Source organism: Molossus molossus, unplaced genomic scaffold (assembly GCF_014108415.1).
Source record: "Molossus molossus isolate mMolMol1 unplaced genomic scaffold, mMolMol1.p scaffold_m16_p_14, whole genome shotgun sequence".
Lineage (NCBI taxonomy): Eukaryota > Metazoa > Chordata > Mammalia > Chiroptera > Molossidae > Molossus > Molossus molossus.
The window spans coordinates 32,886,577-32,903,709 of record NW_023425349.1 but is presented as its reverse complement, the minus strand read 5'-3'; the positions used below and the strand labels follow the sequence as shown (position 1 = coordinate 32,903,709).

The window sequence follows — 17,133 nt, the reverse complement described above, 5'->3', positions numbered from 1 at the left end:
CGGAAATTCCACCTGCAATGTAGCCTCCACTGCCTGAAAGAAGCTCTGGTCCCAGAGTCCATCCTGGTGCTGGAATGGCGGCTTTCTGAGCTAGTGAAAGGATTCGCACTCGGCTGACCTCGGTGTGTTCCGGCCTTTCAAACTCTGGGGGATGAGGGAGGGGGAGCGCGAGGGGACTTGAATGGGGGCCCTGCAGACAGGCGGAAGGAGGCCCCACCAGAGATCAAAGGCCCAGGAAGGAACAGAGGGTCTGGGGCTGCCCTTTCACCCATGGTCGCTATTCACAACCTGCCTGCTCTGCCAAGTCCAGCCGCGCCACCACCTCCTCTCGGCCTTCCCGGGCGGGAGGCACCATCTCAGCCTCTGTCCCCCTAGCCCAGCTGGATTCCTGAGGCCAACCCCACAGACTTCTCCATACGGGCTCTCAGGTTGGCCCAACTAAGAGACGAGGCTGCAAGCCACACCTGGGCAACACCCTAACGTGACTCTCAGAGCCATCCACAAGTCTCCTGAGCATCTTGCACTCTGGCCCTGTGCCAAGGGGCTGGGCTGGGGGTAGAAACACCCCTGTGTGCTGTGGCCCAGACAAGTCCATGTGAATGGCAGACTCAGACTCAGACTCAGGCAGCAGGAGGGAAAAACAAGCAGAAGAACCACTTCCAGACAGAGGGCAGGTACTGAAGCACGCACTGTCCAGCTTGTAACAGCCCTCAGAAGTTACCAGGTCCAAACCAGATTGTCTTTCATGGTTCTTCTGCCCCTCCTTTGTCCAGCCCCTGCCCACACCTCCACTGACGAGGAGCTCACTACCTTCCCTAGATAATGCTTCCCTCCTTGGCACAGCCTGGCATTGCCTGGAAGCTGCTCCTTGCACTGCTCCTTGCCCTGAGCCATGCTCTGCCTCCCTGTAGCTTCCTTCACTTGCCCCAGCTCTGCCCCCAGAGGCCCTGGGGACCTTATCTGCTGCCTCGGCCACTGACTAGTTCATCTGAGATTTGCACACAGTGGCCACATCCCCAAGGCTTGTCTTGGCGGCAAATGTCCCAGAGAGAATCCTAGACTTTCTAGACTGAAAGAGCACTTGGCAATCCAGTGGTCTAACAGTGTTCTAACTTAACCGTTTTTCTACAGAACTCTTCACTCAAGCAGAGTTTTCTGTGGAAGCTCAAAATATCCAACAGAAGTGCTCCTGGTTGAGACCCTCCACACACGCTCCTCACCAACTGTGAACCCTCTACAGACATGTGACTGACCCGTCGCACCAAGGAGCATGTGTTGAGCATGTACTAGGGGCCACACACTTGTGTTCAAGCAATCTCACCCAAGACCGCAGCCACTAGCAACATGTGGCAACTGAGCACTTAACGTGTGGTTAGTGAAACTGAGAAACTAAATTTCTAGTTTTATTTTATTTCAATTCATTTAAATTTAACAACAGAAGCAGTGGAAAAAAACGTTTTCTCAATAAAGTGTCACTTCCTCTAAGAAGCTTTCCCAGATCCTTTTGGTCAAACTTAGCCCCTCGCTGTCTTGCTGTGCGTCTGCGTCATCCCCCCATCACATCACCTCACCCACCGCTCTCTAAAGGGACTTGGGGCCTGCCAGTCTTGGGGCCCACACCGCCTGTGAGCTCTAAAGGGCAGGCCCTCTGTGACTAGACCCACCGCTGCCCTGCGGCCTGGGCAGAAGAACGACACCAGGAAATGCCCACCAGGCAAAACCCAAGTCCAAGTTGGAGATGCCTGTGAACCAGAGCTGAACAAAGGACTCCATCTCATGGAGTCCCAGTCACCTCATCTGAAAAAGGGGGATGAGAACACTCAGTAGTCTTCCTCTTGCTCCCCAATGCTTCTTTTGCCCCATGGCTCCTCTCCCAGGCTGCTGAGGTCCCCTGAGAAAAACGGTGCCAGCCCTCCAGGTCACCTGGCAATTCCCCTGTGTTTCCCCAGTGGCTGGTTCTTGCTCTCTCACCACACTCTGACCATGCCCTTCTTCTGGGAACCCTGCTTCACACAGTCCCCAGGCTCTTGCCCAGCCACAGGCTGCCCCACCTCCACCGCTCCTGTCTGGAGGGGCTGAGGGGCAGCCGGTGGCCAGACAATACCAGAGACTGAGGCCTCAGGGGCTCTCCAGGTCCTCTTGACCCCCTAGGGCACGTAAGCCTGTGGCTTTTCCAACTTTAAGGAAAGTTTGGGCCTCAGTTTCCTTCCCTGTAAAACAGGGGTAGCAATCTGCTTCTTCCAACTCTCCCTGAAGCCAATGCAAGGATCCAAGGAGATACCGAGTGGGGGAAGGCAGCAGGGAGCACTAGGAAGTGCTCCTTCCAGACAGTGTTGATGTGAGCAAGGGCACTTCTGCCCCCCTCTCTGCTCAACCGTAAACACTCTCCCTGATGCAGGGTGGGCTCTCGCTGCTGTTTAGCTTTCCTATTTTCCCAATCCTATAGACTTCCAAGACCATCAAATCATTCTCCCTTAGCCTCCAGACCACAGACTGGGTTACCTACCAAGTCTTTCTGGGGATCAATCACAAATTTCAAAACTGGGAGGATGTCAAAGAGCATCCAATCCTTCACCTGATTCCTTGTGACGTTGTACAGCAGGCCAGAGAGTGGCCACCTAGGCTTTACTTACATAACTCTAGTGACAGGGAACTCATTACTTCCCAAGGCAGCCCCTTCTCACCTTAGACCATTCTCATATTTACCCAGTTTTTTTCTCTACTGAGCTGGTCTCCTCTGCATCTGCCACACACTGGCCTTGAAGCCACAAAGCAAAGTCTCACGCCTCCTGCCTTCCATGTCAGCCCTCCAAATATCTGAAGGGAATAATCCAGTTTTGCTCATTCTTCTCTTCTTGCCAAAACATCCCCAGAGCTCTGACGTATTCTCCAGATCCCCTCCATTCAGGTCACACCCCTCTGGATACATCCTAATTTGTCACTGTCCCCGTGAAAGGTCAATACCCCAAACGGGCCACAGTCCTCCAGAATGATCTGCCCAGCACAGAGCAATCTAGACTGACAACACCTACATGCTGACCATTCTGCACCTTTTAAAGCAGCTTGCAAGGCTAAACTATGACCGCTGCTCAGGGACTGGAAGCCAATACAGCACTCCACAAACACAGTAAGCCAATCCCCCAAATCAGGACATGTCTGCTGGGCGGTAAACATCAAACAAGATTTTTCTCTTCCTCCAAAAATCTGTGCCTGGCTCCCTCAGCCTCCGAGGGAGCTGCACCCAGCTGGCCCCTCCACCATGATCAGACACAGCCCAGCCCCAGCACGGCACATCTGCTTTGAGTCCAGGTGACCACTGGAGAAAAGATGATACCGTCAATCCGGGCAGCCAAAAGAGAGGGTAGGCCCACCGCCTCCTGCAATAGCACTACGCAGCCTCGCGCTGAGTTGAAGACCGCTGGCACGGGCTCTGAGTGTCAGGAGCAGGGGAAAGCAGGGAGGCAGGGTCCCAAAGCTATGAAGCACCCCAGGCACCCCTGCAGCTCCAAACAGAGGCCACAGGCTCAGCTTCTGTGATGCCTGGAACACACAGACACGCAATCTACCGCTGGGCCGACTCAATTTTCTAGTTACAGATCTTAAGTACTTAGGCATGTGCACGCCAGAACATACATCCCTTACAGAGAGCTGAGCTGGGAAAGGGACCTGTGCCAAGGAACAGAATAATTGAATCAAGATTCTGTCATGCTGCTCTCAGGCCCTAGACCAAGGCCTTTCCCCCACCTTTCCTGAGTAAGGTTTTACCTTCCAGGGGTCACTTTTCCTCTCAAACCCATTAATGTCAGTGGCACTGGCAGCCTGTCCATGGGAAAGGAGAGCTGGCTTAAGGTGGGCCAATGTCCAGGACAGGGCAGCCAGCTCTAGAAGCCCCAGCTGGTACCACAGAGGGGTTGAAAAACCAATGGGAAGATTGTCATCTCTGTATCCCCAGGAGGCCCCTGCACTCCTTCCTTGCAGGCCCCAGATCAGAGATGCGATGATTAACTTCCTCAGCCCCCACCATCACCATCCCTGGAGGCCTTCTCCTGAGACAGGTGTGCACAGCCCACCCCCTGACCTACCCCTTGACCCCTCCCCCCGTGTGTGCCCTCTCACTGCAGGACACACAGCCCCTCCCTCTTCTCAGGGCTCCCTCACAAGGGGACACCGGGAGTTGTGCTCATACCCTCCACACCCTGCATCACATCTGTACTCCAAAGTCTTCCTAAAGGTCACAGGGTTCTGCCAAACACTCCTTTCTCCACTCAAGGGGTAAAGATGGGGGAGGCCAGCGAGAAATCCACAGCCCCAGCTGGCTCCCTGTCTGCCCCTCCCCGTGTCTCCTGGTCCAGAGAAGGGAATGGGCCTGAGTGGAGGGATTCAGCGGACATCTTTGCTTCCACCGCCAACTGAGCACCCTGAAGCAGATGCCGCCGGGTCCATCCTGGACCGGGCTGTGCCCGCATCTCTTACCTTCATCTCTCTTACGTTTGTTGGTGTCAGCGCTGGGGGACGTGATGCCCAGGATGCCGCTGATGGAGTACGAAGAGCCGGCGGAGTCCGTGCTCACCGAGGACACCTGCGTCACGGAGCCCGTGGACACTGTGCAGAGGGAGAGGGGCAGTCAGGGCCCGGCAGGAGACGAGCAGAGGCAGAGGGCTGAGACAAAGGCACTCATCCTGCACTGAGCTGGCTGTGACTGCTGAGCAAGCAAGTGGAAGTGCAGGGACAGGGAAGAGGGCGTGTGCTGAGGACATTCATCCTAGGGCAGTGGCCACACCTGGGCGACGAGGGGTTCTCTGCTGCTGGGGAAGATGACGGGGGAGGGTGGGCAGTGAGGAGGACTGAGTGCAGACCGAAACGAGGGGCAGTGTAAGAAGGGCACTAGCTCAAATCTCAGCCTGTCCCAGGACACAGGAAACAGGATGGAGAAGAGAAAGGGGTGCACTGGAGCCCACCCCAGCCAGTGCTAAAAACGACCTAGACGTACTCATTAGGCAGGTCCACTCCCTGCTGACCTACCCACCCATCCACGCAGACACAACCTGCACACTCACACGCAGCCACCAACGCTCCAAATGGCAGACTGTCCCTTCTTTCTACAGTTCCTCACTGCCTTTCTCCTTCCAGTTACCTAGATTTTAAGATTAATTACATAATATTGATACAGTACTATATATAACATATAATTGTATTGATATATATAATAATGATAACTAATATTTTCTGAGAACTTACTCTGTGCCAGGCACTGAGGCATTATCTCATTTAATTCTGAGAATAATCTTATAAGCTAGCTCATGTTATTATCCCATTGAAAAGATAAAGGCGCCAAGGCTCAGAGAAAGTAAGTGACTTGTCCAAGGTCACATAGCTAAATAAGAGGCAGAGTGGTGACTGGAACTCAGAAACTAGTCTTAACCCCTATAGTAATCTGCTCTTCACTGATTAATAATGAAAACCAATAATATGCTTCACATAATGCAGTGCTCTTCATTTGATGCTTGCTACAACCTAGAGTGCTATCATGTAGCCCCATTTATCAAATGAAGAAACTGAGGCTTCACAGAGGTGAAGCGATTTGCCCCAAGTCATCCAGCCAATACGCAGTAGCACCAGAACGCAGCTACAGGCCTGCTGACCCTCAAAGTCTAGCTTTCCCCTGCCCAGAAGTGTAGGCAGAGGACAGTGACTTGTGACTGAAGCCAGATCTCCAAGTTCTTAAGGGTATGAATGGGGGAGGGGAGGTTTTATGTAAGTTTCCCATCCACTCCTGGCCCCAGAGACCAAGGGAGGGAGAGGCCAGCCAGCCAGGCGGTCATCAGGGTCCTCTCAAGCTGTATAGCTGCATTTCCATTTCTGGGCTGTGGGAATTCTTTCTTGGTTCATTAAAACCTGCAAACCAATCTCAGACACATTTCCTTGGGCTATAACTAGCTGGAGGCAGGTGGAGCGCCTTTGACGGGGAACCGGAGGAAATGCCTAGGAACGGGCGATCCGCGAGAAGCCGCTGCTTCCCGCGGAGCCCATCCTGCCCTTGCTCCTACCGACCTAGAGGGAGCAGTGCCTTTCTTCTCACGTTCGGAGTTTGATTTTAGATCTTCCTTAGGAGACACAGAAGTAGAAATCGTTAACTTCTCTTTTCTTTTAGCAGAAGAAGCTACTCAAAATAGATTTATGCAAATCTCACAACCTTTTCTGTATTAACGCAAAGAAGAGAGGAAGAAGGAGGATCACAAGCCATTTGGTACTTTAAACAACAACAACTACCTATAACCAAGGCTCACCATGTTGCCAACAGAGCAGAGGAGATGAGTTCCAATATTTTGTGATTACACTAGACTCAGAAGACCCAGATTCCAATTCTTGCTCCACCATTAGCTGGCAGTGTGATCTTGGGCTAGTTATTTAATCTCTCTAAGCTTCCCTTTCCTCATTCCTCATTAAGCTTGTAAACTGTAAGGGGCTGTACACACATAAGAAATGGTTTTTATAAAAATTTCAGACACAAAACAAAGCATTCTGCTACCTACAAGTAGAACTATTCCTCTAACACAATTGAAGGAATATTATCAGTTACTCTTAGTTTGAAATGCATTGCTAAGGGACCTGAACCAGTTAAAAAGCTACCCATGTGAAATCTCAGCCACAAACATTTCCCCAGGAGCCTTCCTCAACCCTCTTGACCCCAGCCCAACAACACCCCGAACTTTCTTCTTGAGCTTTACCTCAGGGTTTTGCAAACTTCTCTTTGTTACATTCCCCCATTAGACTGAGAAGCCCTTGAGAATAGGGATTTTGTCCTGCCTCCTAATTAAAACACTACTCTCCAATGCCAAGGTCTGTATAGCAGGGGCTTAGCAAACACTTTTTTAATTGATTACTAAATGAAGAATGGTTTTACGGCAAGGAAGAATTCTGTCTTACCTTCATCCAAAGAGACAACCATGGAGGATCAGAGACCTCAGAGAGTACCTGGTTTGCGTCCTTACATCCACAAATGGGGAAACTGGGGACTTACACAGTTTACTAGGTGAGTTCGTGACAGAGCTGGAACTATAAGCCAGGGCTCTGCCTGTCCCCCATCACCATGAGTTCAAGTTTTCAGTTAAAGGAGTGGCAAAAAAGTGGCAAAGGTGCGGAAATGGTACAGAATCTGAGGTGTGATTAAGTGGAATCGACAGGGACTGTGGAACCAGAACTGTCAGACACTTGCTGAATGGTTGCCCACTTTCTTACAGTAGAATAACCTTTCCCCAGCTAACTAGAGGAGTTTCCTTTATCCCAAGTGGAGAAATAATATGCCTTAAATAGACACATGCCATTTTTTTCTTAGTCTTTGCAGAGAAGGGAAGGGCAAGGGAAGCATCTGAACTCTTGAGTATAGTTGACCCTTTAGCAGCAGGGGTTTGAAGTGCGCGGGTCCACTTAGACATGGAATTTTCTTTTTCAGTAAATAGATAGACAGGCCTCTGTATCCCCTGGTTTCACATCCACAGAGTCAACCAACTAACCTTGGATTGAAAAATACTGTTTTTGATCCCTAGTAGGGAATCTGCAGATGCAGAGGGCCTACTGTATGCATTGTTCTGCATACAGTTAAGGGGCTTGAACATCACAGATTTTGGTATCCGTGAGGGGTCCTGGAACCAATCCACTGCAGGTATTGAGGGACACTGAAGTTTGGGAGTAGTCAAAAGTTATACTCAGATTTTTGACTGTGGGAGGGGAACGAGGGAGAGCGGTGTACCTCCCCTAACCTCCTCGTCGTTCAAAGGTCAGTTAGTAGGAAATACAACTCCCATTCTTACGGGTCCATGGTCACTCTCAGACTTCACCCGAGTGTCAGAAACGCCACTGGCAGCCTCTAACAGTTCAAAGAGTACATGAGATCGAAGCAAGGGAGAAAGTTTGAGAAGTTTCGCCACATCTTCACTCAAGACTGCAAGTGCACAAAGAATTGTAGAAGGGCTGGTTGATAGAAGAAAAAAAACACATTCAAAACTACTTACTGACTAATGATGCAGAAAATGTTATGAATAAGTACCCCTTTCTTGATTTATTACTTTAATTATCTGACATTCTATAGACCCCCATTAGTGGTTTTTTTTTTTTTTTTTTGGCTTAGATTTCAATTTTCTGTCTCATGCTGAAAGCTATTTATCATAATAATCAGTAAAATTCAAAACCTTTTAGCAGTATTTATAAAATTCATTTACCGGGTTCAGCCCTTGGAGAATGACAAAGAAGGCGCATTAGTACGTGTGCTGAAGTGTTTTATGCAGAATTATCTATCCATAAGAATGATTAAAAGTTCTTTAGAATATTTGGAGCCCATACGATTTTCAAAAAATTTTTGAAGTTCTTACCAATGCTGTGACTGGAAGCTGGGACCGGCTGGTTGGGTGGCTGCTGAACTTTTGTCCGGATGATCCTGTGGTCAGTGGGAAAAAATAAATGGCTATTTACCATGATAGAAAAGATATCTCAACTAGCTCGGACAACCAGAAAACCCACATCAAGCTGGGTCACAGGTCAAGCTGGGGCAGACAGTACGGGAGATTTATGAACCCAAGTCAGGTGTTTGGGGGTTGGAAGAATGATGGGCGAGTCCCAACTCAGCCCCTACCTCCCTGGATGTCTTGGGGTAACTTATACCCTTCCCTGGGCCTCAAGTGTCTCTTGTATAGAAAAGAATGATGTGTTGATATTATGAAGGCATTCCTTCCTCCAGAGCACTCCAGCTCCATAAATTCACTAAGTGACATTAGGGAGCTCCCTCCCTTCCCTGGACCTCAGAGAGCCATGGGAGGAGTGACATCCCGCCCATCGGAAGGCGATGTGTGAGATGCTTTGAAACTAGAAAGGGTTAAAGTGCTGCCAAGAGAGGCTTGGCTTGGCTTTGCAAAGAAAAGCCTGCAAAAACCTGGTGGAAAAGTTTCACGTGCTAGGAGCCAGGAATACTCTGGCTTACCTTTCCAGGGACCTTGCTTCAGTTCTAATAGGAACCTGTTCGTGACCATAGGTAAGTCCGTTCCATTGTGGGCCTCAATTCAGTGAAGGAGTTAGAAAAGAGCACTCTTTGCTTACTTGAACTGAATCCTTCACACACACACACACACACACACACACACACACACTCACTCTTATGGAAAAGCCCAGTGTACAAAAGGGATAATAGCGGCACTGTCTTCCCTTTGCCGCCTGGCAGCTCTGATGTCCTTCTGCAGAACCCTGGGCTCTGTGAAGCTTACTTTATAAATTTCCAGCTGGGACAATGCATGGGGCTTCCACGAGACCCTAAGGCCCAAGACCCTAAGCCCCGTGTGTCAACCAGGGCAAAGCCAAAAGTCCCTTTGGAGTCTGCAAGAAAGTTCCTTCCCTGGCATCTGGGAGAAGGGTGGTGGTAATAAAATGTTGAGCTTCTTTGGGAAAGCTCTAGTTCAGCCTCCAACTATTCTCTTTTACAAAAACATTTATTAGAATTTTTCTTAATCATAAAAGCACTTTGTGCTCATTAGACTATCTGGACAACAGCTTTAAAGAGACATCTAAAACCAACTTTTGTTGTACAGTTGACTCTTGAACAGCACAGATTTGAACTGCACAGTACATTTACACATAAATTTTTTCAATAAATATACAGTTGACCTTCAGTATCTTCAGGTTTCACATTCACAGATTCAACCAACTGCGAATCAAAAACAGTACTTCATTTTTTAAATTATTGACAGTATTACAGATGTCCCCAATACCCCCCTTCGCTTCCCCAAAAACAGCATTTTCAATCTGAGGTTGGGGATCTGTAGCTGAAGAGAGCCGACTACGTGCATTGTTCTACACCATTTTATATACGGGACTGGAGCTTTCCGGATGCTGTTATCCGCGAAGGTCCTGGAGCCAATCTCCAAGGGATACTGAGGGACAACTATAGTTAAGTTTTTAGGGAGTCAAAAGTTATATGTGGATTTTTGCCTGCTCAAGGGTCATCACCCATAACTCTTGCATTGTTCAAGAGGCAACTTGCCCTGGCCAGTTTGGCTCACCAGCAGAGTGTCGGCCGGAGGACCAATAAGTTGTGGGTTTGATTCCAATCAAGGGCACATACCTCGGTTGCGGTTCGTCCCTGGCCCTAGCCGGGGTCATGTGGGAGGCAACCAGTTGATGTGTCCCTCTGACATCGATGTTTCTTTCTCTCTCTCTCCCTTTCTTTCCCTCCCACTCTATCTGAAGATAAATAGAAAAATATCCTCAGGTGAGGATTAAAAAAAGTCAACTGCATTTCCTTTATGCTAACATTCCTGTGCATATTTGGAAATATCCTTTTTTTCTCAACAGAATCAAGATTAAATCATGTATACAGTTTTGTATCCGCTTTTTTCACTCAACACTATAGGAAAACCCTTTCCACATTCCAGACCATTGTTTCTGGAAGTTTGTGTCAAGCTGCACTGGGTCTCCAGCGTGTGCAAGTGAAGAGGAAGGACAGATGTGGCAGGTGCCTCCTCTTAAACTCATCGGGCTGTCTGTCGCCCTCTGTGATCTCATGGCTCAGCACTGGGCACCGAGGGCACTCAGTGTCCTCAGCTTGTAGCCTGTACTGAATGTTTCTCTTTACACCACAGCCCAGCCACAGGCCCTCTGGAGCCCAAGCCACCTGAGCCTCCAAAGCCTCTTGCCTGTTTCTGACAAATCAGCATGAGAATTGCCTCAGTTACATTCACAGTGTGTTTGTTTTGTTTTCTCCAACATTTAAACTACTTATTTTCACTAAACAAACATGGAGCATATTGACAATGACCTGGGATTGAGGTAGTCTTTTTGATCCCCGGAATTAAGCTAGCATCTGATCTAATCTTTGTATTTTTGTCTATGTGACTTTCTGTGTGTGTGTGTATGTGTGTGTGTGTGTGTCTAAAGAGATATATAGCTATGTGAACATATAAACATACCGGATGTAAACATAGTTTATCTACATATAAATATATGGTGAAATATATCTTTTTTTTTTTTTTTTTTTTTATCCTCACCCGAAGATATTTTTCCATTTTTTGTACAGATAGAATGGGAGAGAGAGAGAGTGAGAAACATCGACGTGAAGGGACACATCGAGTGGCTGCCACCCACACGACCAACCAGGGCCGGGGACAAACTGCAACCGAAGCACGTGCTCTTAGCAGGAACCGAACCCGGATCTCTCCGGACCGCTCCGGACCGCAGGCCGACGCTCCAACCGCTGAGCCAAACTGGCCAGGGCGAAATATATCTTAACTATTTCCCATTGAAGTCCAACATAAAGTCCTATCTCTTCGAAGCAATGTCTGGCCATTAAATGTGTACTTAGGCAAGGCAAAGAAAATTATGGTTTTCTTATTTTTCTTTTAAAATATTTATAAATCATGGGTAAAACATTATCAATTTCTATGAATTATTAAGAGGCAGCTTCAGCATAGTGATTAAATATACAGGTTCCAGAACCAGACTGAAGTGTGAATCCCAGTCTTGCCATTGGCCAGCTGCATGACTTTGGATAAATTACTTAACCTCTCTGTCCCTCGGTGTTTTCATCTGTAAAATGGGACCAAGATTCATTCCTACTTTACACAGTGATTATGAGGATTAAGTTAATAGAGTAGAGGCTGCTGCATAGTAAGTGCTCAATAAATGTTAGCTGTTATTATCAATGGTATCTTCATAAAGGTTACTGACCAGCTTCAACCCTAAAAGATTCTTATGTTCCACAAATGCCTTAAAAACACAAGGAATCCTCTTGGGAGCTGGGGAGGAGAAGGTAGCCATCCCCACACCCAATTTTAAGGCTGCAATCAGGCTGTCCTCTATGGGCCAGACCCGAATTGTAGCAAACTCTCCAAAGCTGTCCCTGGGGATAGAGATCGTGCCCATTTGCTTGCAGCAGCTGCCAAGAAAAGAACAAAGAGCACCATCTCCACTGAGAAGAAATAACTGTAGGAAGAACAAAACTAATTGAATCATAGCAATTCTAAGAATAAAAAAATAACAAGCAATATCAAGACTTTTCACAGTAATAGCCACACTCAGGACCTCTTCGAAACAAGAGACAGTGAGGGCTAATTGGCAGTGCACAATGAAAGGCACAGCCTTTACTTTGCTGAGCACGAGCATGATCCATGAACTGTGAACATCTTAGATGGTCCAACAGAGAAGGGAGCTCAACAATCAACTAGTTTCTATGAGTGAAAAAACGAAAATCCAGATTGCTCAAGTGACTTGCCCAGGATCACACAGCAAGTCAGCTCTCACGCCTGAACACTTTTATTTTTTAATCATATTCAAAGGAAGTGGGCCTTCTGCTAAATACTTGCTGTATGAGGCATGAAACCTAATTGGGATCAAAATCCATTTAGAATCTTAGGGTTAAAAGCCCAAGGAACGTGAAATATTACAGGCGTTTGGAAAGATACCATTTCAACATCACCCCCACTTTTTTCAAAAACTAGGGCTTCTCACCATCATCACCACCACACGCAAAATGACATTGAAAGAGAAAGTCATGATGCCTTAAAAAAGGAAATGGGGAGATAGGGCTGAAGAAATACCCATGTCTACAGCACTGATCAAACTGCCACTGGAATAGCAGAAATACTGGGCCATCAGCTGTGCTAAGCAGTCAAAAGCCAAGCATCCACTGGGCCAAGTTGGGAGAGGCCCCACTGGTGACACCCAGGCCTGTGACTGATGTGGAAGAGGAGAGAGTGGGTATCCCTGGCTGAGTGATTCAGCTGGTTGGAATATCACCCCATACACCTAAAGGTTGCGGGTTCAATCTCTAGTTGGGGTGCACACAGGAGGCAACCAACTGATGTTTCTCGCTCTCTTTTCCCCTTCCTCTCTCTCTAAAAATCAATAAAAACATATTTTTCAGGTGAGGCTTTAAAAAAAAAAAGAGGAAGTGGGTAAACAGTCTCAGAAGGCTTGCTTCCCAAGTTAGGATTAACAGCAGACTTTACAAACTGTCAGCCTCAGGCCACATGCCTCACTGGACAATTTGTGTTTGGCCTGCACAGTATATTTATTTGCATTTGAATTAGTTGCCAATATTTGCAAGTTAGGAGCTCTCACACAAATACATGGATCTCTAGCTTCTCTTGAAAAAAAAAAAAAAAACAGAACACCTGGCAACTCTGGCCCCACATTCTCACATGGCAACAACCAATTGGTGCTCAAGGAGCTGCCCCTCTAAACTTAGAATGCCACTCAAGGTTCCCCACCTTGGCCACTGCAATGGAAGAAGGAAGACTTCCTTTCTACCAATGTCTGGGCCAGCTCTGGGACAGTCACCTCCACTTGACTCTTAGGCTGGATCCTAAGACTCCATCCTGCAGGCTATGCAGCCGCCCAGCACATATTTGTCCTGAAGAAACCACATCAACATGATGATTTGTGTCCCAGGAAATCTCCCACAAGTCTAGCAGAACTGGTTCAGTGCTGTTGAACCCCATGCCAGTCACGGTTTCCCAGGCTGGTCCCCCAGAAGACAGAGGGAAAGCACACACTTCTAGGGGTAGACAGTGAAGATGACCCTGTGGCCACCAGAACACTACAAATCTAACCACCTCTCCATCCCTAGCTGTTTGAAGTGTGGGAATAGTGAGAAGTTGCCTCTAAGGGAGGCAGGGGCTGGGAGAGGATGCTGTGGACCCTTTCACACAAGGACATTTCCAAGACAGTTATTTAGAAGCTGTATCTATTTGAATGCAGTGGGAGCTTTGCCTTCATATAGAAGATAAAACTATGTTGGGATGGCTCAGGCTTTCTTGGGGGACGGGGGACAGAATGCAGCAACATGAGACTGTCCCACTTTTAGCTTGTCTGCATTGCAGGGTTGGTTGTTACAGACACCGACGAGCTCTCATGGAAGAATGCGGTGAGGAGCCAGAGAGTGCTCCCCGAGAGGAGCCCCCATGGAGGAGCACAGGAGAAGGCCATGGGCTGCAGAGGAAGCCTGCAGACAGGCAGCAAAACATGCAGGCTGCCAGGCTTGGAAATGCAGAAGGAGTGACTGTTTTAATCCTTGCCTCTCTGCTCACAGATCCTTGCTTCTGTCACTGGCAGAGACCTACAGGGCAGTGGCGGAAAGAGACCAACCCTCCCCTTTCCATCAGGAGACTCAGGCCCTACTCTCTTCTCTACCTCAAAAGAACTATTCCTCTGCACTCCCCATGTGGGCCTCAATTTGTATACCTGCCACAGGACAGAGTTAGGTTTTGAGGGCTGCAGGAGACCACAGATGTGAAAGCACCTTAGAGGTACAGCCAGACAGGTCACCTGTATGGATTCGGACACCCAGGAGGCCACCGAGGCTAGCCATGGCCACAGCATCCAGCAGTCAGAGCCCCACCACCACCCTTGCACAGCACAGCTCCAGGCCCAAAGCATCAGCTGACCCAGATTTCCCTAAACACTCATTCAAGTGCCCCCCTCATAGCTTCCACCACATCTGTAATCACTGTTCTTTATTTATATATTTCTTTCAAATTACTTACTTTTTTTTACTTTAATAGGCAATATTCATTACTTACTATAAATGTAAGTAACGTTTACAGAGGAAGTTCATAAAGTTCACCCTCACTGGTTTGGTACACTAGTTATATATTTCTAAAATACATTCAAACAAATTCATCACAAAAGAGTTTTCATCCTTGTGTTACAGAGGATAAAAGCTAGAGCCCTTCAAATAAGTTATGCTTGTTCTGCAAGGCATTTTTTCATGGAAATGAATTGCCACCGTTGGAAAGTAGAGAAATTTCATATATATAAGCATACACACACACACAGGTCCTAGTTTCTAGCTTCTCTTTAAAAATGGAAAAAAGGCTGGCACACACTGGGCCCACATTCCTGGAAGCACTCAGCTGCGCCTCTTCTGTAGGTCTGTCCTGTCCAGTGTGCCACAGATCCAACCTTTCCCTGCCATCTATGCCTGCTTCACTTGTTACATCACCTGTCTGGCCACATAGGTGTTAAAATTTGGGACCTTCACAAGTAACCTACGGTTATTTTTTGATCCACCAATTCCATGTATGCCCTACACTGGAAACTCTATGGGTCCCCAAAGCCTGACTACGGGTTTGGGGAGGCTCCTCGGCAGAGAAGGCTGACCACTCCCTCACCGCTCTGGGCAGTGTGCCTCGCTCCACATTAGGGCTTTTGGAGACTCGGAACAAAACATCATGTTGCTTGTGTCTTGGAAATCCTGTAACAAGCCAAAAGCAGGGGTCTCACAAAGCACACTGGAGCCCCTCGTAACCCAGAAAAAGAACAAGAGTTATTCCTCTCAAGCCCACCACAACAGTTGTCATTTTGTGCACACTTCAGGCTATCCAGACTTCTAAGGTGCATGCCAGAGTCCCAGCCTGGACGAGGAGCCCCTCTAGAACAGAGACAAAGAGACTGTGTGCTTGACTTCCCTCTCCCTTCTCAGCACCTTGCATGAGATTAGGGCCAAGGTAAAGTTTACTGAGAAAAGAAAAGCAGGCTAATGGTTTATGAAATAACAAGACTCAAAGCATCAGTACATCTCCACACAGTGAGTCTGTATTTTGGGTCACTGTGGAAGGAATGGCTGTCAGGACTGGAGGGGCTCTTGGAGACATTCTGGATGACCATCTTGCTGGTAGGTGTGAGGGCTCCCCTAGCCCAGACAAGCTCTGCACTGATGAGGGTAAGGCATGACCTTGAAGAAATGGAAACAGCTCAAGTTTTCAGCTGGCTGGTTTCTCTTTTCTTTGCAGAGTTTATAGAACAATCATTTCTGTTCATCTCACAACTCCATCCCTGACGCTGTGGGTTTAAGTGGAGTTGAGACTGCACCATCCACAGTGGAAAACTTTTCCTTCAGGAATTTATTTTTAAAGCTCTGAGAGCTCTGTTAGATGTATCCTGGATCAGACTGGAGAGGAGAAGGAGCCACGCGGCTCCCAGGAAGATCCCGAGCCTGGCACTCATGGCATTTCTCTGGTTCCTTCTGTGCACAGGGAAGATTTGGAGCAGCCGGGGAGAGGGCAACTGGCTCACTACACAGCGTCTTAGCATCCCAAACATTACCCTTGGAGATCACAGACCCACAGAACCACCAGGGCCCTGGGCTCCGAGAGAGAAAGAGCTCTCTGTCAAAGTCGCACTTTGAGACAAGGAAATAAATCTCCCAACCCCAAGTCAAGGCTCTGTTCTCCACGCTTAACAGTTCAACCTGTGCCTCAACAGGCAGCAGGGGTTTTCTTCCTGGGAAGTTCTGAAATGGACCAGTGCTAAGACCTGGAGCCTGGGCTTGCAAGCAAGTGACATTTGAAGGCCTGCTCAGGACAATTCACTGTTAAGTGCTCCACCCACAGAGTGAGGTAAAGAGAGTGATGGAAATCACTCTGGACTCAAAAAACTCTCAAGCAGCCAGGGTGTTGGCATGGCCTCCTCTCCCTGGGGCTAGCAACACAGAGATCCATTGGCCCCACAAGCATTCCTCTTGTCCAATGGCCCCTAAGGAGCCTTGGTAAACAGGGAGCCAGATCTTCAGAAAAGGCACACATGAAGCCTCCAGGATCCTCCACTCCACCCAGATCCCTATCCCCCACCCCCGCCCCCACAGGCAGCAGCCTCTCACCTGTTGATGGAACTGACGCTGGGCACAGTGTCATTGTCGCACACTCGTTCTGCCAGCAGCCGGTCCCTGATCTCCCAGGCAAACATGGTGGGATTTTGACGTTTATACTCAGCGATTTTTTCCACCACTTTGGGCGTGGCGACCTTTGGTTTGGATCCTCCAATTACCCCAGGCTTGATGCTCCCTGTCTCATAATACCTAGGACCAAGGAGAAAGGAGCTTAGCCATGAGGAACCAGCAAAAAAGATTTTGGCAACAAAATAACAGGCTTCTCTGTTCAGGAAACATCAAGATCTGCTCCGTTCAATAAAGTAGCCACTAGCCATGTGTGGCTTCCAAACATTTAAAATGTGGCTCATTTGAACTGGTACATGAATGGGTACATGGTGTAAACACACACCAGACTTTCAAAACTTAGCACAAAAATAATGTAAAATATCTCATTCATAATTTTTATATTGGTTATATGTTGAAATGAGAATATTTTTTATGTA

The 17,133-nt window shown here is 48.0% G+C and overlaps 1 protein-coding gene across 6 annotated transcripts in view; it reads right to left on the bottom strand.

The window, feature by feature from the left end:
* The window catches only part of PAX5 (paired box 5), a 167,497-nt gene that overhangs the window by 131,674 nt on the left and 18,690 nt on the right, over nt 1-17,133 (bottom strand). For 5 of the 6 annotated variants that reach the window (XM_036260991.1, XM_036260992.1, XM_036260993.1 and 2 more), the window contains exons 3-5: nt 16,640-16,837; nt 8,370-8,434; nt 4,474-4,602 (exon numbers count right to left, since the gene is read on the bottom strand). In XM_036260991.1, coding sequence (XP_036116884.1) covers nt 4,474-4,602; nt 8,370-8,434; nt 16,640-16,837 — 392 coding nt within the window. The remainder of the gene's footprint in view (nt 1-4,473; nt 4,603-8,369; nt 8,435-16,639; nt 16,838-17,133) is intronic. The other variant, XM_036260994.1, reaches the window with a different exon arrangement.